Source organism: Peromyscus maniculatus, chromosome 4 (assembly GCF_049852395.1).
Source record: "Peromyscus maniculatus bairdii isolate BWxNUB_F1_BW_parent chromosome 4, HU_Pman_BW_mat_3.1, whole genome shotgun sequence".
NCBI lineage: Eukaryota > Metazoa > Chordata > Mammalia > Rodentia > Cricetidae > Peromyscus > Peromyscus maniculatus.
In genome coordinates this window covers 15,208,841-15,233,694 of record NC_134855.1, presented here as the reverse complement: position 1 = coordinate 15,233,694, position 24,854 = coordinate 15,208,841, and the positions used below count along the sequence as shown (strand labels likewise).

The 24,854-nt window shown below is 52.8% G+C and overlaps 3 protein-coding genes and 1 pseudogene across 3 annotated transcripts; 3 read left to right on the top strand and 1 right to left on the bottom strand.

Annotated features, from left to right (window-relative positions):
- Positions 1-359: 359 nt before the first annotated feature.
- Positions 360-4,935, top strand: LOC121829022 (epididymal-specific lipocalin-5-like). Its single transcript, XM_076568629.1, has 8 exons — positions 360-512; positions 726-862; positions 2,792-2,871; positions 3,340-3,444; positions 3,613-3,714; positions 3,818-3,843; positions 4,158-4,183; positions 4,835-4,935. Exons 1-7 carry the CDS (start codon positions 405-407, stop codon positions 4,176-4,178), a joined length of 579 nt encoding a protein of 192 aa, XP_076424744.1. The 5' UTR covers positions 360-404; the 3' UTR covers positions 4,179-4,183; positions 4,835-4,935.
- Positions 4,936-8,744: 3,809 nt separating this feature from the next.
- On the bottom strand, positions 8,745-8,991 carry LOC102921152 (bolA-like protein 2 pseudogene; annotated as a pseudogene).
- Positions 8,992-11,675: 2,684 nt separating this feature from the next.
- On the top strand, positions 11,676-17,667 carry Lcn6 (lipocalin 6). The gene is made up of 7 exons (XM_006981006.4): positions 11,676-12,111; positions 12,301-12,437; positions 16,011-16,081; positions 16,695-16,805; positions 16,994-17,095; positions 17,330-17,355; positions 17,523-17,667. The coding sequence occupies exons 1-7, from the start codon at positions 12,019-12,021 to the stop codon at positions 17,523-17,525; spliced, it is 543 nt and encodes a 180-aa protein (XP_006981068.1). The 5' UTR covers positions 11,676-12,018; the 3' UTR covers positions 17,526-17,667.
- Positions 17,668-18,894: 1,227 nt separating this feature from the next.
- Lcn10 (lipocalin 10) lies at positions 18,895-22,380 on the top strand. Its single transcript, XM_006981005.2, has 6 exons — positions 18,895-18,996; positions 19,679-19,818; positions 20,204-20,274; positions 20,492-20,599; positions 21,331-21,429; positions 21,834-22,380. Exons 1-6 carry the CDS (start codon positions 18,895-18,897, stop codon positions 21,860-21,862), a joined length of 549 nt encoding a protein of 182 aa, XP_006981067.1. The 3' UTR covers positions 21,863-22,380.
- Positions 22,381-24,854: the final 2,474 nt, after the last annotated feature.

Here is a 24,854-nt window from a genome sequence, read left to right as displayed (position 1 = left end):
CCCAGGACTCTGTTGCCTGGATCATTGCCTGGATTTCCAGTTGACAGGGTTCTGACCCTAGCAAGTCTTCATCTTCTCTGCGCCTATGACCAAAGCCTGCCGAGGGGCCTTGGGGGAACACTTGCTCTGTCACCTACACACAGCTGGGAAGGAGCAGTTCAGTTGCTGAGTGGATTGATGCATGCGTGAGTGGACACCCAGAGACAAGATCTGTGTCCCCTGGAGGCGGTCCCCTGAGGCCCTGCTATCCACCTGGCTGGTTTCACAGTCTACTTCCAGCCCACCTAATGAGAACCTTCTATGCCTATTCCAAGCACCCACAGGAAAGGATATAAAGTTCAGAGGCTCTGAGCCAAAGGCTGTGGCTTCCTGTGGTTGAGAGCAGGTACCCAACTGCTAGGCACATGGAGAGCAACATGCTCTTCACCCTGCTGGGGCTGTGTGTGGTGCTGTGCGTGGGGCTGGCATCTGACTTACAGGGTACAGAACTGAAGGACTTCGACATAAACAAGGTAGTCACAGTTATAGTGAGCCAAGTTCCGTGGGGGTTGGGCCCTGCCCAGAGTCAGCCTTCAATATTCTACCATCTTGGGTGCCCTTCACCCCTAGAACTTTCCAGACTGCTGCATCCCTTGGAAGGGAGGGATGTAGAATGGCTCTCAGGGTCCCAAATCCTGAATGCTGGTACACCCGGGCAGTTCCTTCCTCTAACTACTGTCTCCCAGTTTTTAGGCCTCTGGTATGAGATTGCCTTTGCCTCCATGGTGGATACACATGACTTAGCGCACAAGGAACAGAAGTTGGGAGCCATGACAGTCAACCTGGAAGAGAACCTTCTGGCTCTGACCACCGCCTATTACAAGTGAGTTGAGGCCTTGATTATGGCCCTAGAGGAAAGCTGGGGTAGCCTGGACAGTGCTCTCTGCTTTCCCCAAAGATACATCGACCCATGTCTGTGCCTCAGCCTCAGCTGTAGAGAGGGATGAGGGGGCAACTGTTTCAGATGGGACCAGACATCTTTGGCCTCCTGGGTGTCCCGGTGTCTACTAAGACAGTTTATGGAGTGGCCTACAGCTCTACAATCATGATAGGAGTTTGGCCTCTGGATTGCCACCCTGGACTCTGAGCAAAGCAAGTAACGGACCAGACAGCTTTAAGGTCCAATTCTTTAGTTTATGAAATGTGCCAACTTCTGACTGACAGACGGCAAGGCCTGGGGAGAAGCGAGGCAAGGCTGACCCAAGTCGTCTCTCCATCCTGGCACACAGCCCAGCAGTGCCCAGGTTCCCACGTAGCTATTGGCCAGTAGACACCTTCAGGCCAGGTCACTTCCACAGGGACGTGTGCATGTCCCTGTTCTAGAGTGTCCCTCAAAGTGTGTCATTTCATCAGAGTGGCCGGCCCTCAGCTATGTATGTGCTTCTGCTCCTCGGAGACTGTCTCCCTCAGTCATGCGTGGGTTTGATCCCAGGGAGCATGTCCTCAGATGTATGTAACCATGCCTCTCGGAGTATACCTTCAAATGTGCGCCCTTCCACTTTTGTGGGTGTCCCGGGTGTGTTTGTGTCAGAATGTGTCCTTCAGCTCTGAGTGTGTCCCCGATGCTCAGAGCGTATGTCCTCCAGACGCAAGCATGTCTCTTCACCTCAAGATTGCGTTCTTCAGCTGGGCGGTGGTGGCGCACACCTTTAATCCCAGCACTCAGAAGACAAAGCCAGGCAGATCTCTGTGAGTTCGAGGCCAGCCTGGTCTACAGAGTGAGTTCCAGGAAAGGCACCAAAGCTACACATAGAAACCCTGTCTCGGGAAAAAAAAAAAAAAAAAAAAAGAAAAAAGAAAAAAAAAAGGTTGTGTTCTTCAGGTGTGAGTGACCATGTTCCTCAGAGACTGCGTACCTCACACACGTGTGTCCGCTCCTGAGTGTGTCCCTCAATATTTGTGTCCCTGTACCACCGAGTGTGTTTCTCAGTCGTGAATATCCTCCTGTTTTTCAAGAGGTTCTCCCCTAAATGTGTGTCCCTTTACTTCAGAAAGCCTTTCGCTCACACATGTGTTTCCCCCGCTCCTGAATGTGTTCCTCATGCCAGTGTGTCCATCTTTCTCAGGCTGTGTCCCTCAGTGGGCAGAGAGTGGGTCTCTGAGGTATGTTTGTTCCTGTTCCTCAAACTGTGTCCTTCAGACACAAGTGTGACCCTGTTCCCCAGAGACTATGTCCCTCAGATTTATGTACAGCCCTGACCCTCAGGGTGTGTCTCTTGATCCTTTGTGTGTCTGTGGGCACAGGTAAGCGGTTCCTCGGGAGTCACCGGGGGCATATTTCCACAGCAGTTCCTCTTGCTACTCCATCTCCTTCTCCCTGGGTGGCCGCTGGCTAAGGGTCCCGCTCTCTGGGGTCATAGGCTCAGCAGATATTAAGACACGTGACACGTCTGGCTGGTCTCTGGACTCCTGGGTTCCCACCATGCCCACCACCTCAGAGCATACAGTGTAAGGCCTGGTAGGCAGGAAGCTGGGAGTCTCCTTCCTTTCTTTATTCTCCTTCATTTGCCTCTTTGTCTGTATAGCCCAGGCTGCCTTGGACTATATGCTCAGGGATGTCCACAGGGATCAGTCCCATGTGCAAACAGGCCTAAGAGACCCATCTCGGCCACTGAGGACACACTGTTTTCCCCCTTTTGTCAGTCTCCATAGCCCAGGATGACTTGGGCATCAAACTGCAATCCTCTTGACTCAGCTCCCCTCCCCTCCCAGTGTTGGGATTACAGGCTGACCTACCTTCTTGTCTTCATAGTGGGGACCACTGTGTGGTGGAGAAGGCTGGGGCCGTTCAAGCAGACCATCCAGGGAAATTCAAGGTCACCAAAATATCAGGCAAGGACGCTGTCCCAGCTTTGGTGGGTGTGGTGGCCTCTCTGAGGCACTTTGCCTTATTCTTAGTGTGCACTTACCACTGTTCTGGATGTGGGGGACCCTGCCTCACTGGGGGTGTTGTTTGGTGTATCCTGACTGAAGCTCTCGGTGCAGGGCTGCTTGGTACATGCAGGGTGTCATGCCCAGATGTCAGGAGCCCCTGCTGCTGCTGTCCTCAGCCCCCATCTTTGCCAGGGTTTTGGTGGCTTCCTCTCTGAAATCCTAGATGTGATTCAGCGTTCATTTATCTGAGTCAGTAGGGAATCCCTGCCCTCCTCTTCAGACTCTCCAGGCCCATTCCAGGCTGCCCATGTGTGTTTCGAGTACATGCTTGTGTGTGTGCAAATGTGCTAGGCAGAAGCAGAGCTGGGAACTGAGAGCCCTGGACAAGCAAGTGGGAGGGCGTCTAGAATTTTGCTCTGTTCCCAGGAAGCAAAGAAGTTTCTATTGTGGCCACTGACTACCAGACCTATGCCATCGTAGATATCTCTTCTCCAGTAGCTGAGACAGCCTACCGGGCCATGAAACTGTACAGTAAGTCCAGCCTGGACTCGTCTGGGCGTGGGGTGGGTGTCACCCCTCCGATACCTCATCTCATTGTCTTCCCACCCTGGGGTGGGGATAGGAGAGTATCCGAGGGCTACATCAGGATGGGAGGAGAAAGTCTGTAACTATAGAAGTTCAGTCCATACTCACCTGCAGGACGGAGTCTGGACAACGATGAGAAAGTCCTGAGCAAGTTCCAGAAGTTAGCCTTGGAGAATGGGTTCACCACATCAAACATAATCGTTAACAAGCATGACTGTGAGTAGGCCTCGCCCGAGTCAGGGCCTCCCAGGAATGGGCAAAGACCTGGGCCTGCCCTGTCCCTCCCTTCCTTGTCTCATCATTTGGTTTTTGTCTACAGTAACCTGTGTGAACACATTGCAATCGGTGAGTCTCCGAACTAAGCTGGGACTGTGCTGGGCACCCAGACTGGGTGGGGACTCTTTCCCATGTCCTTTCTATCACATTGATGAGGGTAGGAGCTTTCCACCGGCCTGGTATCTGTGGGCAGCTGGGTAGTGTATTTGATCACTTTACTGGAGCAGACAGATCCAAGGTCCAGAACACAGGCTGCCCAAGGATCAGGAGGACTCAGTTATCCTCCCTGGGCTGTTTTTCCTCTGGCCTCAGCAGCTGGGGGAGGCCTCTGTGGTGGGGTCTGACACCCCCCTGCCTCCACTTCATGCTGCTCTGTCCTGCAGGGAGGTGGACCAAAGTCCTGAATAAGGTAAGCCCACATCCTCCATTCTATACTGCAGGCCCTGTGTTCTGATAGTCGATCCTGATCCTGGTGGTGTGTGTGTGTGTGTGTGTGTGTGTGTGTGTGTGTGTATACACCTCTCCTCTGATGAGGACATCCAATAATAGCATTGCTTGACAGTTCCAGAGAGGCATCTGTTTTGTTGTTTGGAAAAGAATGTAGTTGGGAATATGAGCCCAAGCTGTCAGCCTGTCCTAGGAGGGAGGGAGTGTGTGGGTAGGTGTGGGTGTGCATATTGGGACAGAGCTGCATGGCAGGCCCCTTGTCCTCAATGTTCTGCCCAGCAGGGATGCTCAGAACTGCTGATTGACCCTGTCTGTCCCTTCAGGTGCTATCAGGGGGTGGGTCAAGGGGAGATATAGACCCTGTTAGATGTCTTAGGTTTCTGTATATCCAGCACTGTGCTGGTCCATCACCAGCATGACCTCATTTCCACAACCTATCCCTTAGATATTGGCAATAAGACTCATTTTACAGATAGAGAAATCAAGGCTCAGGGAACTAGTACTTTGCTAAAGCCAGGTAGCTAGGATGCCAAGCCCTTAGCCTGTGACCTTGACCAGTGCCTCAGGGTCTGGAGGCCACACATGGCCCTGAGCTCTGTTGTTTTGCCTGCAGGGAATGATCTGAGGAGGAAGCAATAGCTCTGCCCATCTGGCCTCCCCTGCCCCTACCCAAGGTGTTCTTTGCACCTGTGACAAATAAACCTTGCTGCCACATGCTGCCTAGCATCTTTTTTGAGGGTGGGTGGTGACAGATGGGAGGTAGGGGCACACCTGTGATTGATCACCTTGGTTTCTGTCCACAGTGACGCACGTGAATGCAAATGCATTACATTTTTTTTTTTTTTTTTTTTTTTTTGGTTTTTCGAGACAGGGTTTCTCTGTGTAGCTTTGCGCCTTTCCTGGGACTCACTTGGTAGTCCAGGCTGGCCTCGAACTCACAGAGATCCACCTGGCTCTGCCTCCCGAGTGCTGGGATTAAAGGCGTGCGCCACCACCGCCCGGCACATTTTTTTTTAAAATGAATACTCGGCAATGGACATACCCCATAACAGATCAGGTGCCACCGACTGATTCAGGCCCACAGCCCCATCCTCACTCTGGGGCAGTCTTCTGTCCTCTTAGGATCTGGAAGCGGCCCTAGCAGGCCACAAGCAGAGACAAGAGCAAACCTTCTCTTGTGGTCTCAGTAGGTCTCTCAAATGGCAGAGGAAGAGGAACAGACCCCTTTGCTGCCTGTATTTTCCTAAGGCTCCCTGCTGTGTGGAGTTCAAATCCCCGGCTACTGTTTCCAAGGTCCTCCTGGATGTGGCTGCTCTCTAGTCCCCTGCTGGCCCCTCCCAGTCAGCTCCGAGTCTTCCTCCCAGCTGTACTCAGTGCCCATCACGGTGTCTCTCCCTCCACGGTCTAAAGCCACTGTCTGCTTACCTTGCCTCTTTTCCTTGCTGCAGCAGCTAGAGGGCAGAAAGGACAGGAATGTGGGGTGATGTGAGCACCAGCCCCTTGGGGCAAATGGGTTCTGCTTCCTGGGAGCAGCAGCCCCAAGATGGAAGCAGGAACGTGGTTCCTGGGGTGAAACAGTATGGGATGGGGGAGAACCAGCCCAGCTGGAGTGGAGAGATGTTGCTGACCCCCAGGCATCTGAGTGAGACATCACAGAGTCTCCCAAAGAGAAAACTCTACACCCCTTGCCCACCTCAAATCCTGAACCAAGTGCCAGAGAAACCTCAGAAGAGGCATTCTGAGATGAGGTTCTGATGTGCTAAGGGCACAGGGAGTGTTGTGGTTTCCTTCAGATCTTCTGGTCTACATCTGCACCAAGTCCCAGGAGCTTAGCGTGAGGTTGAACTTCCGGCTCCTGACAGATGCTCCAGACTGTGGACTCCAGCCACTGTTCATCATTGCACAGTTCTGGAGCTTGACCCCTAGTCCACAATCATGGGCCAGAAGTTCGTTTTCAGGGCTGGGACACGGCTCAGCCAGTAAAGCACGGACATGCAAGCATGCAGACATGGATTTAGTGCCTCGTAGCCCATGTCAAAAAGTACCAGACACTGCTGCATACCTGTAGTCCCAGAGCTGGGGGGATGGGGACAGCAGGATCTCTGAGGCTTGTTGGCTAGCCTATTTGGCCAACTTGTTGGGCTCCAGGTTCAATTAGCAACCCTGTATCAAAAACGGTGGGGAGTGAATGATGAAGACACCTGATATTGACCTTTGGCCTCCACATGAATGTACACATATGTACACACGCATAGACACAAGAAAGTCCACCTTCAGGCAGGGACTCTCTTCCTGGCTGGTGGTCATGGAAGTGGGGGACAGAGTGCTTTACATGGTCAGTCTCCCTGCCCTCATAAGGACTTTAGCCCCCTTGCATAGAGTCATAGTGAGTAGCTTTACTGGAGCCTCACTTACCACCCGAGAACCCCAACACAGTAACACGAGGGTCAGAACTGAGGAGCATGCAACCCAGTCTCGGACAAAGTATACTTTGCAAAGGCTATAGAATGCAGGGCTTTTATATTATTTATTTATTTATTTATAATAGGGCTTTTATATATTTCTTTAAAAGTATTTTTATGTGCATGGGTGTTTTGCCTGTGTGTATGTCTGTGTACCACATGCATGCAGTGCCCAAGGAGGTAGGAAGAGGGAGTTGGATCCCTTGGAACTGGAGTTATAGATAGTTATGAGCTGCTGTGTAGGTTCTTGGAATTGAACCTGGGTCCTCTGGAAGAACAGCCAATGCTCTTAACCATTGAGTCATCTCTCCAGTGTTGAATGTAGGTAGGGATTTTATAGTGTGTTATTGCTGATGCTTCACAGAAAGGTTACTAGATAGACAAACAGAAAAGCAGGATCTATGGGAGAAAAAAGGAACAGTTAGTCCAACCTGACCCTGAGAAGAAACAAAGTTGGATTCAGAAGGGAGATGTCTAATGAGGCATCATAAGCATGTTAAAGGAAAAAGGGAATTCATGGCATGGTAAAAAGAAAGAATTCACAAATAAATAGATAACCAATGACCAATCAGAGAGAAATTCAGCAAGAAGTGGGATTGTCACAAAGAGCAAGAAGGAAATCTCAGAGCTGAAAGGACATTACAAGGACTCAGCATCAGATTGGACTGAATGTCAGTGTCCCAGTCTGAGGAAGAGGACAGAGGGACTGAGGTTATCTCACAGGTTTCCTGGAGAAGAGCTGGCCAACTCGTTTAGACCACTGCTTGCTGGCTTACCTCGATGGCTTGTTCAGCTTGCTTTCCTACACAACCCAGGACCACCTGCCCAGGGGTGGCAGTGTCCACAGTAGGCTAGGCCCTCCTGCATCAACCATTAATCAAGAAAATGCTCTGCAGGCAATCTGGATGGAGACATCTTCTCAATTAATATCCCCTCTTCCTAGATATGTCTAGGTTTGTATCAAGTTGACAAAAACCAATCAAGACAACACCCACATGAAGGGCTCTAACAGCTTCATGAGCTGGTCCACAGAGTGAGTCCACATGAGCATGGCAACCATGGCTCTGGCAGGCTTTGCCCATCCCCATCCCCTTTGCCTTGCTAAACCATTAGATTACATTCCTAAAGCCAGCCATCAAGGTCTCTTCCCCAATTTGGCCACTTCCTCCTCCTGAGGCTGACCACCAAGTTCCAGCTATCAAAAGCCCTTTTTGGTTCACCTAATTAACCTGTCCAATCAGAATTAAACACCTTATCCTAACAAGGGGTTTCCCTTTTACCTTTATAAACCACCATTTACCTATGGGCCATGTCTGTCTCCTCTCTGTCCAGAGGCTGTCCTTTGTTCCTCGGGGACAAATTTCTCTTCCCTTTCTCCCTTGTCCCTTTCCCCTCTTCTGTCTCCTGTCTTTGTCTCTTATTTCCTGCCCTTTGTCCCTCTGGGGCAAATAAATTTCCTTTATACTGAGAACTTGGTCTTGGAGTGTCTTGTGCTAATATTGGTTATTTCGCTGTATATACGTTAGCAGGTTCAATTCAGCTTAGAGTGGTGTTATAATTTTCTTTCTCCCTTCCTTCCTTCCTTCCTTCCTTCCTTCCTTCCTTCCTTCCTTCCTTCCTTCCTTCCTTCCTTCCTTCCTTCCTTCCTCTCTCTCTCTCTCTCTCTCTCTCTCTCTCTCTCTCTCTCTCTCCCTCCCTCCCTCCTTCCTTCCTTCCTTCTTTCTTTTTTTTTTTCCCCTGAGACAGGGTTTCTCTGTGTTGCTCTGGCTATGCTGGAACTCACTCTGTAGACCAGACTGGCCTGGAACTCACAGAGATCCGCCTGCCTCTGCCTCCCAAAGTGCTGGGACTAAAGGCGTGCGCCACCACTGCCTGGCATAATTTCCTTCCTTCCTTCTATCCTCCCTCCCTCCCTCTCTCCCTCCTTCCTTCCTTCCTTCCTCTCTCTCTGTGTGTCGCTCTCTCTCTTTCTTTCTTTTTCTCTTTTTTTATTTCTTTATTTTTTGACCTGATTTACAATTCAATGGCTGTTCAGGTCAGGGTCCCTCACTTCCGCCACTCTCAGGTCCACTGCTCTGGGGTCAGTTTTCTGCTCAAAGGCATGGATGTGTGGGAGCTTTTCAGCTAAGCATTCATTCACCAGCCGGTGTCTCTGGAGCAGTGGCTTTCCCTCGAACTTAGCCGACACCACCAGGACTCGGAAGCTGGTCGCGCAACGGTTGAGAATAATGTCCTCCACCTCCACATGCTCTGCCTCCAGGTCCCACCGCTGCAGCTTCTTACAGAGGTAGTCGGCGCTGAGTACCATGGCCACAGCCCAGTGAGGGCACAGGCAGGCATGACAGAACCTTGCTTCGGGTCCCACCATTCCACCTTCCGCCCTCACTGGTGGGACCATTTTCATTAGCTGAAATATTTTAACTCTCACTTAACTTCTACTTATAGTAGCTAAGTAGAGACAAGGATACCTTTATTTTTATAGGCCAGCTTGTATTCATTTCGCAGGCCTGGTTGGTTCATAAGAGTCCTAACTGATCCGTGCCGTTTCTGTGAATGTGTGTGTTCTGCTTCCTTACTGGTAGTTGTCTGTTAGTCAGCTCTGGATGCCACAGCAGAGTGCTGGAGGCTGAGCAGTTTAAACAACAGAAACATATTTCTCACAATTTGGGATCAAGCCATCTCTCCAGCCCTCCGGGAGAGAGTTCTCTAGGTTAAATTTTTAAAATTTATTGATAATGCAATTGTAGTAATGTAGCATGAATCTTAAAAGGTCTTATTAATAAAAAAAACAAACAGGGGCTGGAGAGATGGCTCAGCGGTTAAGAGCACTGTCTGCTCTCCCAAAGGTCCTGAGTTCAATTCCCAGCAACCACATGGTGGCTCACAGCCATCTATAATGAGATCTGGTGCCCTCTTCTGGCCCTGCAGGGATACATGTGGGCAGAACACTGTATACATAATAAATAAATAAATCTTAAAACAAACAAACAAACAAACCTGGAACCAGGTACTGGAGTCAATGCTGGAAGATCAGAGAAGCAGAACAAGCCACAGCCACCTCACCTTGCCAATTCCTCAGCTGATCCTGTTTTGAGTCTTCATCCAGAATGAATCTCAGCTGAACTGCTGCTAAAAGCCTAAAAACTTAACCAGCTCTAGTTCCTGGTTTTCACGCCTTTATATACCTTTCTGCTTTCTGCCATCACTTCCTGAGATTAAAGGTGTGAGTCACCATGTCTGGCTGTTTTCAGTGTGGCTTTGAACTCACAGAGATCCGGATGGATCTCTGCCTCCCAAGTGATAGGATTAAAGGTGTGTGTGCCACCATTTTCTGGCCTCTATGTCTATCTAGTGGCTGTTCTGTCCACTGACCCCAGGTAAGTTTATTAGGATGCACACTATATTGGGGGACACAATATATCATAGTAATACATTTTTTTTTCCTTTTTGAGACAGGGTTTCTCTGTGTAGCCCTGGTTGTCCTGAACTCACTCTGCAGACCAGGCTGGCCTCGAACTAAGAGATCCACCAGGCTCTGTCTCCTGAGTGCTGGCATTAAAGGTGTGCGCCACCACTGCCTGGCAGTATGTTTCATGACTAGCGTGGCTGCAGTTTTCTTCTTTAGGGCATAACTTTCACAAGTGGTGAAGAAACTCAGGCACAGTAACCCACTCTGACCCGACTCTCATGGACATTCCTTTCCTACACCACTTTTTATGATGTCTGGTGGCCTCCAAGAACTTCCAAAGGTGGCTTTGCCTGTGAGCACTGTCTTCAGAACTCTTTTCAGTCTGCCTTGGAGGACCCAGGCATAGTCACAGGCCTGCTCTTCCTGTGTTGTCCCCGTCCCCGTCACCTCCCCCCCCCTTATCTGTTGTCCTGGGCCCATGTGTTTTGATTGGAAAATGTGTTTTAAAATGATTGACAGCATTAATCTGTAGATTAGGATGGGAACTTTGGAGCATTGTCTTCCTAAAAGAAATTTTATTTTCTTCTATCAGGTATCTGGGAGGTCAGCAGCCAGGAACCATCCTAATCCAGGTTCAAGGTCTGACTCTGGGTTACTGAGCTGGACAGAAGGACACTTAGCTGGTGTTTATACAGGGTCTGGTTTGTGCACCTTTACCTCCCCACAGCAGGGGCTGGGAGGAGCCCTATTAGATCTCCTTTCTGCAGAGACTCAAGCTGTGGACACATTGCACCCATAGGTTCTCAAGTCTGGCTTGGAGGGAGGATAGGGATGATGAGGGGCAGGGGTGTATGGGGGCAAAGTGTGAGCTTCAGTTTGCTCTGTGGTGGGTCCTGAGCGCCTGCAGCCTTGTTCTGCAGAAGTGCTCAGTACATCTTTGATGGTGAGTGAGGGAGTAGATGAGCCGGTCTCAGGGAGTGTGTGGCTAAGGTCTTTTCTGGAGGCAGCAGGATTCACCTGCCACCTCTGCCACCCCTCAAGTATGGTGGGCCAGATAAACCCCACCCAGAACTGCTCCTGATAGCAGCTCCAATGACTTGGTGGTGGATAGCTCAGGCTACAGACAGCAATCAGGGGAGCCTTGGGGATCGGCTGCAGACCCCAATCAGGGGAGCCTTGGGGATTGGCTGCAGACCCCAATCAGGGGAGCCTTAGGGTCTGGCTGAAGTCTGTCAGGATTTGGTCTTAGGGAGCAGAGAGCTAGATGTGGCCCAGCTGGAGATGGATGGAGAATGGCTAGATCCAGATAGGGGGACAGATGGAACAGGACAGTTAGGCTGCAGAACTGGCTGTTGGGGTCAGTGGGAGGCCACAGGTCAGCAAAGCAGAAGGTTATGTGGGCCAGTGTGTGTGGGAGAATGGAAGCGTAAAAGGAAGTCTTTGGGGTGGCTTTTTGTATTTTTAATGATTGAGACAAAAGATGTCTGAAACTGCAGATTCTGGACAGACTACTTGTGCTTGACCAGCCGAGACTGGAACTTGACCTCAGCTTGGTCCTGCTTGGCCGGCCCCTGAAGAGCAGACTCAGCAGGGGAGATTGCTGATCCTGGGAAGGGGAGAAAGCAGGGTGGCCAGCTTTAGGAGGCTTACTCTGGAACCTTCTGAGGAGTTGGCACTGTTCTGTTGATTTGAACAGGTTCCTGGGCCTCTCTCATTTCTGTCACAAGTCTGAGCTAGACACCAAGGCCGCCACAGTTTAGCAGTGTCCTCCCCCACCCTGAGTTACTTTGCTTTGTGAGAGGCCAGGATGATATCCTGGCAGTTAGTGGCCACCCACACTGAGGCACTCAGAGTCATATAAGCCGTTTCCTGGTGGGAGATGGCACATCCAGGCCTACCGCGTGGTGTGCCTGGGCCTCTGGGAGAATGAAGGTGGTACTTCTGACTGCTGCTCTTCCTGCTTTGGTCTCTCTGCCCTGGGTCCAGGCAGTGTGGCTGGGAAGGCTGGATCCTAAGCAGGTAACAGCCTTCTTGGGTAGCAGGTCCTAGGGCCAGGCCCCACCTTTGAGGCTTCATAGCCTTTGGGTCCCCAAGAATCAATTTGGACAAGCCTGGATGGAGGGAGTTAGACTGCATGAAGGGGGTTGGAGTTCTTTGACTGTGCTTTGAGGGAGGAGAGCTGGGTATCTCAGCTGATGCTTCCTCTAGCTCACTGGGCCCTGGTACATCCTGGCTGTGGCCTCCCGTGCGAAGGACTTCATGGAGAAGGACATGAAGAATGTGGAAGGCGTTCTGGTGACTCTTACTCCAGACAACAAGTTGAGAATCCAGTCCTCTAGGCATGGGTGAGTAGGCAACCCTCGAGCTGTGTGACTCTGTTTTAGCTTCCTCAGCAGGAGCAGCTTCACCAGAGGGGCTGCAGGCTTTGTCCATCTGGTTCGGGTAGGAGGACTGGACTCTGCAGACCCGCTCCTGGATACATGGTTGGCTCTCTGTGCTCCCCACTCCTCTGTGCTCCCCAGGTTAGTCTCCCCTTTTCCCTGAGCTCTCCAGAGAGGCATGCTCCTGCATCTGTTGCGCTTTCTTCTTTCCCGTAGCGGACTCTGCTCTGACTCAGCCACTTTCTACCAGCCTATTGCATCTGTGTTCCTGGCCTCTGACTGCATGACTTGGTCCTCCTTTGTTCTCCGTGCCTTGCCTGGCCCTGGTCAATATGCAGCCCTTTTTCTCTGTGAGTCTTTTGGAGCCTGTGAAAGTTGGTTCATGCATTTGGTCCTCAGGGCCACCAGCTTGGCCTCTGGAAGGAGGTCACCAAGGTCTCTTGCCAGTCTGGCCTGTGGGATCAAGCTGGCCTTGTCTAGTGAAGTACCGCATAGCCGTCTCTGAGGCAACTGGGGGGAGCGGGGGAGGGAGCGGAATGAATGTCTCTTAAATGCGACTCATTTGGTTTGGCAGGCTGGTTGCTTAGCGAGGACCCGAGCCACCGAGACAGACTGGGGCCCAGAGAAAGCCTCTCTCTCTTCCTGAGATTTCTCTTAAGTCTGCTCGAAGGACATGGCAGGGCCTCTGTCACCCGAGGGCCTGGGAGGACACGGAGGAGTGGGGACAGAGTGGTCTCAGTTAAGGTGAATCTTCCACATAGCTGGCCAAATGGCTCAACAGCATGGGGATGGTGGACTCCTGTGGGTCCAGCAGGCTGTCACTCCAGCAGAACAGCACACTCATGAGCAGCTGAGGAGTCTTGGGCCTACACAGGGTTGGGTGGGTCTCAGGAGAATCGAGGAGTAGTCTGTATTTCATTAGTACTTTGTTGCCGGTCTTTGAAATATAGTGGGTGATTAAAAACCAGAGTTTCTAAAGGCAGGCAGCTGAATTGCTTCCCTTCACCCTGTCTCTGCCAGCCAGGGCTTTGGCATTGTGACTGTCGCTTTGCAGGGTACTTTATCACCCCGTGTCATAGCAATCATTCCCACCTGTACACAACTCCATCTTCCCAAACTGAAACTTCGCCCGCATGGGACAGCATTCCATCACTGTGGCGAATTTGCCAGGATGGAAGGTTTGCCTAGGCCCATGAGTCCAAAGGTTTCAACCCTTGGTTACCCGCTGATCCTGCTGCCTTGAGACTATGGCGAGCGCGGTACAGCGTGGAAGAGAACACACGGTGGGGGAGGCAGCTGACTTCATGGTGCTGGAAGGAGAGAGAGAAGAGAAAGAAGGAGGAGGAGGAAGAGGGAGAGGAGAAAGAGGAGGAGGAGGGAGAGGAGGAGGAGGAGGAGGAGGAGGAGGAGGAGGAGGAGGAGCATCTCAACATCCCTTTGAAGGACAGACACATCTCCAGTGGCCAAACTTCCTTCCACCGGGCTCTACCTCTTCCCTCAGATATGGGTGGAAGCATCAAGCTTTCAACACATGGCCTGTGGGGGCACTCTGATCGAGTAGCACTGGATCCCCCATCCCCACCCCAGCCAATGACACCCCCTCTGTGCTTCCCGTCTCCCCATCCAGGGATGGGAGACCCCAGAGAAATGTCCCTGTAGAGCCAGTCCTGTTGTGATTGGGTTTTCCTTAGTCCACATCCTCCAAGTCCACCCTTTCCATCTTGGTTGGGTGACACCCCACTCTGTGGAATGGGCTGTGTGCTGCTTCTCCGTTATCCACTGGTGGGAGAGTTCAGCTATTAGGAGCCAGCCTCTGCTTTCAGTTCTTTTGGGACACATCCAGGAGTGGGATCCCAGGCCACATGGCAACCTCACAGTTAACCCAGAAGTGCTCTTCTCTCCCTTACAGAGTGTGGTACCTTTTTTCTCTTAGCCAGTGTTACACATGGACACTTAGGTGGCCTCCACCTTCTGCACTAGAAATGTGGAGGCCGTGAGCCTTGGTAAGTTGGAACAGAGGGTTTAATCTTAGAACTGGCAGTTCTTTGTCATCTGCTGTCTCCAAATAGGTCTGAACTCGGCTCCTCTCATAAAGCCCACGCTGTAGACAAGGATAACGTTGGACTCCTGACCCTGCCACTACCTCGCAGTGCTGGGATTGGAGGTGTATAGGTGTTTCCCCACATCTGACTAATGTTTCTGACACTGAGAGTCACAAATGTGTGGATCACTGTGTTTCCCTCCCAGGGAGCTCTCTTTAAATATTGTGCATGTTTTCCTCTAGAATGTTTCTTACTGGTTTGTGAGAAGGGGAAATTTTAGCAACTAGTCTGTGATAAAAACTAGTTATACCAGGTGATGGCGGCATACACTTTTAATCCCAGCACTCGGGAGACAGAGGCAGGCAGATTTCTGAGTTTGAGGTTAGCCTGGTCTACAGAGCGAGTTCCAGGGCAGCCAGGGCTACACAGAGAAATTCTGTCTCAAAAAAACAAACCAAAACACCAAAAACCCAAAACAAAGCACCCCCCCCCAAAAAAAAACAACGCAAAAGACCAAACTAGTTACAGACATACTTCCCAGTTTGTTTTTCTGATGTTGGGTTGTTTTTTTTTTAAAAAAATGTACGTGTGTGAATATTTTGCCTGCACGCATGTTTGTGTACCATGTACATGCCTGATGTCCACAAGGGTCAGAAAAGAGCATCAGATCCCTTGGCAGTGGTTGTGAGCTACCATGTGAGTACTGGGAACAGAAACTGGGTCCTCTGCAAGACCAGCACGTGCTCTTAACTGCCAGGCCACTTCTCCAGGTCCGAGGGGCACTTTTTTCTATGAAGCGCTTTTTAGTTCTGCACTGTGTGTACACCAGCCTTGCTTCTGAGGGTTCTGGGTGCTATGACATTGAGGGGCGGAGAGGTGCTCCTTTCTCTTTCTGTCTCTGGAAGTCTTCAATCTTTGGCACTTCTAGAATTTTGCCTGGGGTAAAAATGTGAGGTGCACTCAGGTAGCTGGCAGCCCCACATGGCTTATGACCTTTGTCATAGGTGGGTGTCTGGGTAAGTTTTCTTTGTTTTTTAACTTCTTATTCTGTTCCTTTGATCTACTACGTATTTACCCAGCCCTTGTTGTGGGTTTAGGGCGCATCTTCGTCCGCTGGATCAGCTTCTGCTGCTTTCTTTCGGGAGCCCCAGCATCTGCCCCTGCGGGTGTCTTGTCCCCAGGCGTCTTTGCGGACGCTTGCCACGTCTAACAGACCCTGCTGCGCTTCTCTTGCATTTGCTCACCTCAGAGGCTGCCTCCGCGGGGGATTCTGGGCAGTGTCTTCTCACCTGAACCACAGGCTGATGTCTTTTGAGCCCTCAGCACCTGACTGTGGATCCCTGGGGAAATGAAGGGGATGATGAGTGCTTCTCAGGCCCCAGGGTGGGTTTTCTTGGTAACCCAGGCATCATGAAAGAGGTGAGCTCCCTTTGAGGCCTTCCCCCAGGTGGGGCCACAAGTGAGTCTCAGAGGCTTTCCTCCCATTGCTTCCTAGGCCAGATGGGTGTCATCAGAGCACTGTGGAGCTGCTGAAGCGAGATTCCCGATGGGCGTTTGAGAACCCCTGTGAGTGTGACGTCACTGGGACCTCCTCACAAATCACCATGAAGCCAGCCCCTGTGTGTTCCCAGGCTGCAGTTGGTAGGGCCAGGCCTGGCAGAAGGAGACCGCTCTGCTCCAGAGCCCTTGGCACAGCACTGTGTGCCATTAAAAGATCTGACAGTCGGGACCTTGGGGTCAATCCTCAGGGGAGAGAGGCCCCTGAATGGAGGTCTTAGACCTCATATTCTCACCCTCATGTGCCCAGATGTTTGTGAGGGTCCTAACCTCAATCCCTGGGCTCCTTCACGAGTTCAGGGGGCAGGGTGCTGGTTAGTATCATTCTACCCCCATAGGGTGGGGCTGGGAAAGGGTGACCCCTTGCTCTTCAGTCACCCCAGGCTGAGATGAGGCAAACACTCCTCTGTCCATCTGTCTACCGGCATCATCTAAGAACTCCTTCTTGCTGGCGCAGTGTAGAGGTCAGGGACCTGGGGACAGCTTGAGACCTCTGCTGACGTTGGATAGGATCTGGTCCTGAGTCTGCTCTCCATCTTAACGGCCAGTCCCGGTTCCATGCCTGGCTGGCGTGATGGCCCTGACGCCCTTGCTGCCCCGGGATCTTGTGTTTGCTCTCTAGCTCTTGGTGTACTGGATTATCGGGTACTGGGCACGAACTTCAAGGACTACGCTGTCATCTTCACACAGCTGGAATTTGGGGACGAGGCCTTCAACACAGTGGAGTTGTACAGTAAGTGGGGACAGGCAGGGTGGCTCAGCGTCCCTGGTGTCCCCAGACACAGGCGCTCTGTGTCCTAGCAGGGAGCACACAGGGACAAGCCCCAGCCACCCTGAGGTTGGGGTAAAGAAAGGGGCGGGGGACACAGCCACGCTCTCCGTACTCCGACCGTCTCTCAGAAACTGCTCCTTTGTGTCCAGGTCGGACAGAGATGGCCAGCCGCGAGGCCATGCAGCTGTTCACCAAGTGGAGCCAGGGTCTGGGCTTCCTGTCCCATCAGCAGGCCCAGCTGCAGAAGGACTGTGAGTATTACTAGTACTGGCCTCCGGGAGCACAGGCAGTTCTGACACACAGGGAGTTGCTGGATTGGGGGAGGTGATGCGCCTCCCGCTTTTACTGGTCTATGGGTGCTTCAAGGGATCACCCATACCTGTCATAGTCAGGCTTGGAGGGACAGCCTCCTCGGGGAGAGGCTTGTGGGTAGGGTCCTGGGAGCTGCTACAGCCCTGTTCTCACAACTGGCTTGGTTCTTACAGTCACGTGTGCACACAAGATCCTCCAGGTAGGCCACCTTTTCGTGCATCGCTCTTGGCTCCCTGAGGAGCCTGGGACTCCGGGTGGACCCTCTTCAAAGCCTGTGTAGCCCATGGCTCTGCAGGTGGGAAGGTCACTGAAGGTGAGGATCATGGCTGTCAGGAGCCCCACCCCAACTCTTGCCCTGGTTTTCAGTGAGTGCCACACCCCGGAGAAAGCACCACAGCATCCTGGCATCCTGGTGGAGGTGGGCAGGCACCGTCTCTGCTCAGTGGCTGGTTGGGTCTCTGCTCTCCTAAGCTCAGGCTTGGGTTGAAAATAAAGTGATTTCACAAGTAAACCTGCCACAGTGTGTCTTCTCTGGGGGTGGGATGGTCCCTGTGCTGTGGGAGAGGACATCTCCAGAGAACAGACCATGGAACCACAGAGCCAGCTCGGGAACAAAAGAGTTTGATGCACTAATGTCCCTTGCCAGAGTTCTTGAGCTTGAAGACAGGGGTGGTGGCTTTTCACTGGGGACGGGATGTAGCCACTAGAATGGCAAAAGCTGAGGTGTCTGGGCTAGACAAGAGCTATGTGAGTAGGTCAGGAGACCGTTAAGGCAGCCGCTGGACCATCAGAATCCACGGATAGGGGGCCAACCACCTATGCACTGCCTAATAGAAAGGAACACTGAGTTGCACAGTAGGAGAGCATGGAGAGCATCTGCCAACAGCCTAGTATGATCGGGGGCGGTTAGCATCCACAGGCCGCCTAGCAGGACACAGAATTCACGGACTGTCTAGCCGGGGAGGTCAGTATCTGTGAACTCCCAGCAGGGAGATGCGGCCAGGGCTCTAGCTCTTCTTTCTCTGCCAAGGCTCTGGCTGCTGGCTGGGGGTGGACATGGGGGGTGATGGTGGAATTCCCCAAGGTCTGAGCCTGCAGTCCCTCACTACAAATGGGGTGTCTGGAAAGGAAATGGTGGGATGATATCATCTATTGGAAAGTAACAGGGGAGAAGAGGGGGTCAAATCTTGGGTACGTGTGAGTACTCGGTCTCTCTCTCTCTCTGCTGGCCTGGTCATCAGCAGCTCCCCAGGCACTATAAATTGTCTTAGGCAGGGAGCTCCCAAGTTTATGCCCATGTTTCCCTCTCTCCTGTCTGCACACCTGCCCAAGAGGCTAGTCCCAGACACACCCTAGGCTTCTGCCTCTCACCTTGGGCTAGGGTTGTGAGAGTCCCAGCATCCAGTGCTAGGTGAGTCAGCCCAGGCTGCAATAGCATGAAGGTGTGTGTGGTTCTAGTCCCTCAGTGGTGAGGAATGTGAGGACCAGCCTCCATGTGGCCTCTGAGAATGTGGCGGTGTCCATCTTCAGGGGTCTCCCAGGCAGGCAATGGCTGCTGTAACCAACAAAGGCCAGGCTGAAGCCCTCAGAAGGAGGGGCAGAGCTTGAAGCCACACCTGCCCACTTTTTTTTACCCCACCCATACCAGCAGCCTGAGGCTCCAGGGTGGGTCTGACATCACAACAGGGCAGACACGGCGAGATACAGGTTTAATTAAACCTAGCTGCCCCTGCTAAGGATGAAGCTGGAGACAGGCCCGGCCATAGTCCTAGTTCTGGCTGTGGCATCCTGGACACAGGAGTTTTTCCCTAAGGAGGCCCAGACTCTCAACTGGGGCAAGGTAAGCCACATGCCCCCTTGGTACCTTCATCAGGTACTAGGGTTACAGGGTACATAGACCAGTTAGGACTAGAACTCCAGCTGTGGGACCATCTGGGATAATGTCCCCAGCAGGAGGGCAGGACACGGTATCCATTGGGTCCAGCTGTGTCGGTTACCCGTCCTCTCCCACCACCGCCCCAGCCCTGGGACCCCTTAGATACCTCTGCAAAGGAGTCGAGAGCTGCAAGAAGAGCAGGGTGGAGGACCAAGCACTAGATGAGTCCTGAAGCAGAGGATTCCAGGTGGGGTGGCTGTGGGCACAGTGGCTAGGTGGACAATGCCAGCAGCATGCACAAGCAGAGGGTTATTAGGAGCAAGGAATGTGCAGCAGGGAAGAGCCGGTGGCCATCGGCTCAGGCACAAGCGGAGAAGGGCTGGGCATCGATGTCACAGGGAGGCCAAGAGGGAAGGAGCCTCTGAGGCGGGTAGGGCGGGAACAGCCCAGGCTGAGCCTCCTGGCACCTGACCAGTTAAGCACCAGCTTCTCTTTGGCCCAGGACAGGGTAGTGCCCACTTGCGGATACAGATGTGGTCTGGGTCTAGGGAAAGGGTCACTTGCTGGGTCTGTTCTCCGGCTGGGAGCTTGGACAGGCAGCGTGGTGTGGCAGCTCCAACACTGTCCTCCCCCGATGCCCCTGCAGTTTTCAGGCTTCTGGTACATTATTGCCATCGCCACAGACACCCAGGGGTTCTTGCCGGCTAGAGACAAGAGGAAGCTGGGGGCGGCTGTGGTGAAGATGCACAAAGCAGGCCAGCTCAAGGTGGTCATCGCCTTCAGCCGGTGAGGGGGTAGGCTGTGCCAGCGGTCCTGGCACACCTTTCCAGACTGGCCAGGGACACCGTTCTCTCTGGAAAGAAAGAGCCCACAGGAAGCAAAGTGGAGTCCTGGAGGAAGCAGACCCGTCAGATGGTTTTGTGACCTCTTCCTCCCCTAAATCCCAAAGGGTGATTTTGGGTGAAATACCTGGCATCAGGGAGGGAGTGTTGGGAGTGGACCTCTCAGCTCTGGGCGGGCCTTTGCCCAGATTAGGAGATTCCCGCCCCAAGTGGTCACCTTGGCCCCTGACCACCCGTCCCTAGGCTCTAGGGGCAGAGGGTGAGTAGAACTGGAGAAGTTGGTGGTGGAAAGTGGTGCTCTGGCTGCAGCTCACAGCACCTGTCCCCAGGCCTCAGGGATGCCGGTCCATGGAGGTGACCCTGAAGAAGGACAGAAAGAAACCTGTGTTCAGGAATACCTGTGAGTAGATGCCTGGGCCATGGAAAACTGAGCATGTGGCAGGCAGGCTGGACACCGAGGATGGGTGAGCAGGGTGGCCGTGGTCCCAGAGCAGGCCTGGGCGGTGAGGTCAGTGAGAAAGGACCATGCTGGACTGGCTGATGTGTTGGGCACTGGGTTGTGTACTGTGGGTGGGCATGGATCCAGGCACCCGTGGCTACTGGTGCTTGTCTTGCAGTGAAGGGGATAAAGGGTTTCCATGTGCTGTCCACTGACTACACATATGGCCTGGTCTACCTCCGCTTGGGGCGTGGAGTCAACAACTACAAGAGTCTACTGCTCTTCAGTGAGTCCTGTGCACAGCGTCCCCTTCGGGTGTCAGAGCCGTGGGGGTGGAGGGCTTGCTTAGGGATCAGAGACATGAGACATAGAGGTGAGGGAGGGTTGGGGAAGACAAGGCTGGAAGGTGAGGCTGGCTAACTGGGGAGGAGGATGGCTGGTGAAGGGTGGTCTGAGAAGGGCTGTGGCGGCAGAGCCTGCTGCATGTAGGGTTGGAGGAGGCGGCAGCAGCAGAGCCGAGGGGAGACCCTCACCAGGAGGGGTCTAGATCTAGGGGCTGCCGTAGAGGACAGCGTGAGTGCTGGGGTGCTGCCCCAGAGGAGGCTGAGATGTGGGCTCTGAGCTCTGAGCTCTGGGAAATGGAGGGTTAGGACTAGGGGGCTGGATCCAGTGGGAACCAAGGGCAATGTTAGGGAAAGCGCTGGGGAGGGTGGATGGAAGTGATGTGGTGAGGAGGAGGGCGCAAGTCTGGGCTGCAGACAGGGGTCTGTGGAAAGAGCAGAGGAAGGCGTGGTTAGAATGTAGCAGGCCTGGACGTGCCCACGGGGTGGCTGGAGTGGCTTACAGGGACCGAGGAGGCTCCCAGGTGTCCGCTGGCTGCAGAGTGACCCCATCTCCTAGCTTTGGAAATGGGGCACCGGCACAGAATGACAGTGAGTGGGAGCATGGGAGATTAGGGTGCAGCCCTCCAGAGGTCATATGGGCATCCCTGCTGCTGTGATTCTGTCCCCAATTCAGACAGACAGAACATCTCTAGCTTCCTGAGTCTGCGAGAATTCCTGGACAAGTGTCACACTCTGCAGCTCGCCAAGCAGGCCACCATCCTTCCGAAAGACGGTACCTCACGGCCTCAAGCTTTTGTTCTCCTGCCCTCACTCTGTCCCCTTAGACAGCTGGTCTGTGTAGGAGATGTGCATGCACGTGAATGTGTATGTGTGCATGCATGCATGCATGCATGCATGTCTGTGTGGGTAGCCATGTTGTCTGCAAAGTCAACTGTGAAGATGCCCAAATGTTCTCATCCCCCCTGGACCTGCGGGCTTCCTGGGAGCATTGGGTGCGCAGTGTCCCATGCAGACATGGATGGCTCCTACAATGTACAGACTCCAGCCGACACTCTCAGTGGAGACTGCACAGCTCTACCCTCTTTAGAGTCCAGGGCAGCCAGGGCCATGACCCTCGTATGGATTCCCGACAGAGGCGGCAGCCAGGCCTCTCAGCCCCTTCGTTCTTGCCCACAGATTCCTGTGCACACACCATCCTGCCGTGACAGCCAGCCACCCTCTGCTCATCCCTTTGGCTTGAGAGCCTTCCTGACCCTGGGAATGCTGTTCCAGATGGTGGCTGTGACATTCAGAGGTATCCCGTGACTGCAGGCCAGTGACTGACTGACTGCACAGGGCCCAGGCTGTGATGGCTGCTTGCATCCCCCCCAATCCTAGCAAACTTCCACTGGCTGTGCTCACGGCTTTCTCTTTGGTCCACCTGCCCTGGCAGTGTCCTGGGCTCCATTGGAGGACAAGTCTGGCACTTTCCATCTCTTTACCCTGGGGAGGCCAAGCACAGACCACAGGCTCATCACACTCCCATTTTTTCCTTTCTTTTAAAATGGGTTTCTTTATTTTGGGGGCTAGAGAGACGGCTTAGTGGTTAACAGTACATATTGCAGAGAACTCAAGTTTAGCCCCCAGCATCCATATTGAGTGGCTCACAAATGCCTGTAGTTCCAGCTCCAGGGGATCCAACAGCCACTTCTGGCCTTTGTGGGCCCTGCACACACATGCACAACCTGCCCATATATACATATAATTAAAAATAAAAATCTTTAAAATTTTTTATTTTCATATGTCCTTTTCTGTTCTATTGTTTTGTTTTGTTTTTTCAAGACAGGGTTTTTCTGTGTAACAGCAGCTCTGGCTATCCTGAAAGTCCTTTGTAGACCAGGCTGGCCTCGAACTCACAGAGATCTGCCTGCCTCTGCCTCCCGAGTGCTGGGTGCCCAGGAGTGGTCATACAGTAGTTCTAGTTTCTGTTTTTAGGGGTGTCCATGCTGACTTCCACAGTGGCTGCAGCACCCCCTCTTTACCTCTGACCACTCAGCCATGTTTGGCTACAAGGAGCAGGGACAGCAGGACCTCCTCATTAGGAGGCCTCCTGGGCTGGCTCACCTGCTCGCTGGGTCAGCTTTCTGCTTTTCATGTAACCAGCATCACTGGCTTTCTCCTCCTTGTGGGTGTCTCTCCTCCGGTCCCAGGCATGAGCATCTTCTTCCGTGGCCTGCTCACAGCAGCAGGCTTCCAGCCCCAGAGTAACTAACGCCTCCACCGGTGCCACCAGTGCTGAGCAGTCTTGTGTTGTCGATTTTCACTCCAAACCTACCATGTCGCCGTGTGAGCAGCATGTAGGCACACTGACTCGGTTCTCTCCTTTCATGATGTGGGCCCTAGGACTGAGGTCATTGGGCTTAGCAGTCAGCATCTTTATTTACTGAGCCTCCCCTCTGGCCTTCTAATACTGGCATGTAGAACGAGCAAAACTGCAGCAAGAACGAGTTCCACCTCCAGGAAATTCTCAGACGTGCCTCTAGGTCTTGCTGCCGACACCCCAAGACCTCTGCCTCTGCCATTACAAGTGGCTTCGGTTTGTTGGGATGGGACATGCCATGCCTTCTGGGGTATGCTGCTTGGGGAAGTCGGGCCTCTTTCATTTAGCGGTGGTGCTCTGAGACCCCATGCTGATGAGCACATGGCCAGCCTTCCTCTCTAGTGCTGGCTGCTGGGCGTTAACAGGCTGGACTTTGTGATGGCCTTTACACACAGTTAAGCCACACGGAGCCACTGGGGTGTTACGGAGCAGGGCTGCACTTAGGGTTAGTTTGTCTCCGTTGCTTAACATGATGCTTCTCACTGGCTACCCTGTCACCCAGGTGTGGGGACTGGGACAGAATCCGACTGTCTCCAACGGTCCCAAGGCTTGCTCTGTGATGGACTGGGTTTACTTAAATATATATTTTTTTTTTTGGCAAGAATACCAATACCGAGTGACCTGTGACCAACCATGTCGATCGGCACAGGATTCTGTTTGTGCTGTTCACAGTCACAAGGCTTCTCCCTCATAAGACACTTGCTCTCTGTGCTTTTCAGTTCATTACCTGTGTGTGTTCTGGTCACTGGCCTTTTGGCTCCAGGGCAGTTAGACATGATTTCTGGCTTCTGAATGAAAACAGAAGCCCAGGAGCCCAGACTCAGAGGAAGGCAGGTGATGTCAGGCTCCACTGTTTCCTGGGAAGGATCTAAAACTTACATGTGGTGGAAGGGTAGTAGCTGACATTGGGCATGGACCTATAGCCCTCCTGGGAAGGACCCAGAATTTAAGTATGGTGGGGTCCTGAGCACCCCTCTAAGCCTTAAGGTCCAGGAATGTCATAGGGAGCTGAGCTTGGGATCCCATCTCTTCCTCTGATACCTTTGGTCCTTAATGATAGATGGTGGACAGGCAGAGTGAAGGACAGCCATGCCCTGACACCTGGCCTTAACAATCTCCAGATTGTTGTTAAGTCAGGGTGGGTAAGACTATCCTTACTAGGGGCCTCAGAGTCCCAGGACAGATGCTTTCTTGTTCTGGACTTTTCCAGTGGTGGGGGAGGAGGAAGAGAAGGAGGGAGGAGGGGGAAGAAAAGGGGAGAGATAGGTGAGGAGAAGAGGGATGAGGAGGAGAAAGGGGAGAAGTGGGGAGATGTTGGGAAGAGGGAACCATGGAAGGTCCCAGAGGGCAGACACGAGTCAGTCAGTAGGTCTGGGTGCCTACATATGCCCCACAGGGTAGACTCAGAATCTATCCCTCTGCCCATGAAGGTAGCCTCCTTTGAAGCAGCCACCGGTGGATGGGGGCAGATTTGGTCCCCATTCCCATAGAGCCAGCCTTGCACATTATTACACTGTTTGCCACAGCGGGACCTGGATCTCATATGACCCCGGTAAGGTTAGATCTACCTCAGGGTCCTGGGAAGGGCTCACAGCCACTGTGGCCTCAGGAGCACTTTCGATGCCATTTCCCTGACTCAGATGCCAGAGGCAGTGGCAGAGCTGGGTTCTCCCTGCAGTGTGTGTGTGGCTGGAGAGAGAGCCACGCATAGTCAGGCCGCAGGTGAGTCCATGGATGAGCATATATAATCGTAATACCAGACCACATGTTGCCTGCTACTGCAGAGACAGGAATCGAATCCTTAGGCTGTGGTTTATTCGGAGAGACCAAGAGTGATC

Bases quoted from the DNA above. Each gene is read 5' to 3' on its own strand.
- Lcn6 (XM_006981006.4), top strand. From the start codon at position 12,019: ATGAAGGTGGTACTTCTGACTGCTGCTCTTCCTGCTTTGGTCTCTCTG. The intron at 12,112-12,300 runs GTAACAGCCTTC...TGCTTCCTCTAG, and splicing joins GAAGGCTGGATCCTAAGCAG to CTCACTGGGCCCTGGTACAT. The intron at 16,082-16,694 runs GTGAGTGTGACG...TTTGCTCTCTAG, and splicing joins ATGGGCGTTTGAGAACCCCT to CTCTTGGTGTACTGGATTAT.
- Lcn10 (XM_006981005.2), top strand. From the start codon at position 18,895: ATGAAGCTGGAGACAGGCCCGGCCATAGTCCTAGTTCTGGCTGTGGCA. The intron at 20,275-20,491 runs GTGAGTAGATGC...CTTGTCTTGCAG, and splicing joins ACCTGTGTTCAGGAATACCT to TGAAGGGGATAAAGGGTTTC. The intron at 20,600-21,330 runs GTGAGTCCTGTG...TCCCCAATTCAG, and splicing joins CAAGAGTCTACTGCTCTTCA to ACAGACAGAACATCTCTAGC.
- LOC121829022 (XM_076568629.1), top strand. From the start codon at position 405: ATGGAGAGCAACATGCTCTTCACCCTGCTGGGGCTGTGTGTGGTGCTG. The intron at 2,872-3,339 runs GCAAGGACGCTG...CTCTGTTCCCAG, and splicing joins CAAGGTCACCAAAATATCAG to GAAGCAAAGAAGTTTCTATT. The intron at 3,445-3,612 runs GTAAGTCCAGCC...ACTCACCTGCAG, and splicing joins CCGGGCCATGAAACTGTACA to GACGGAGTCTGGACAACGAT.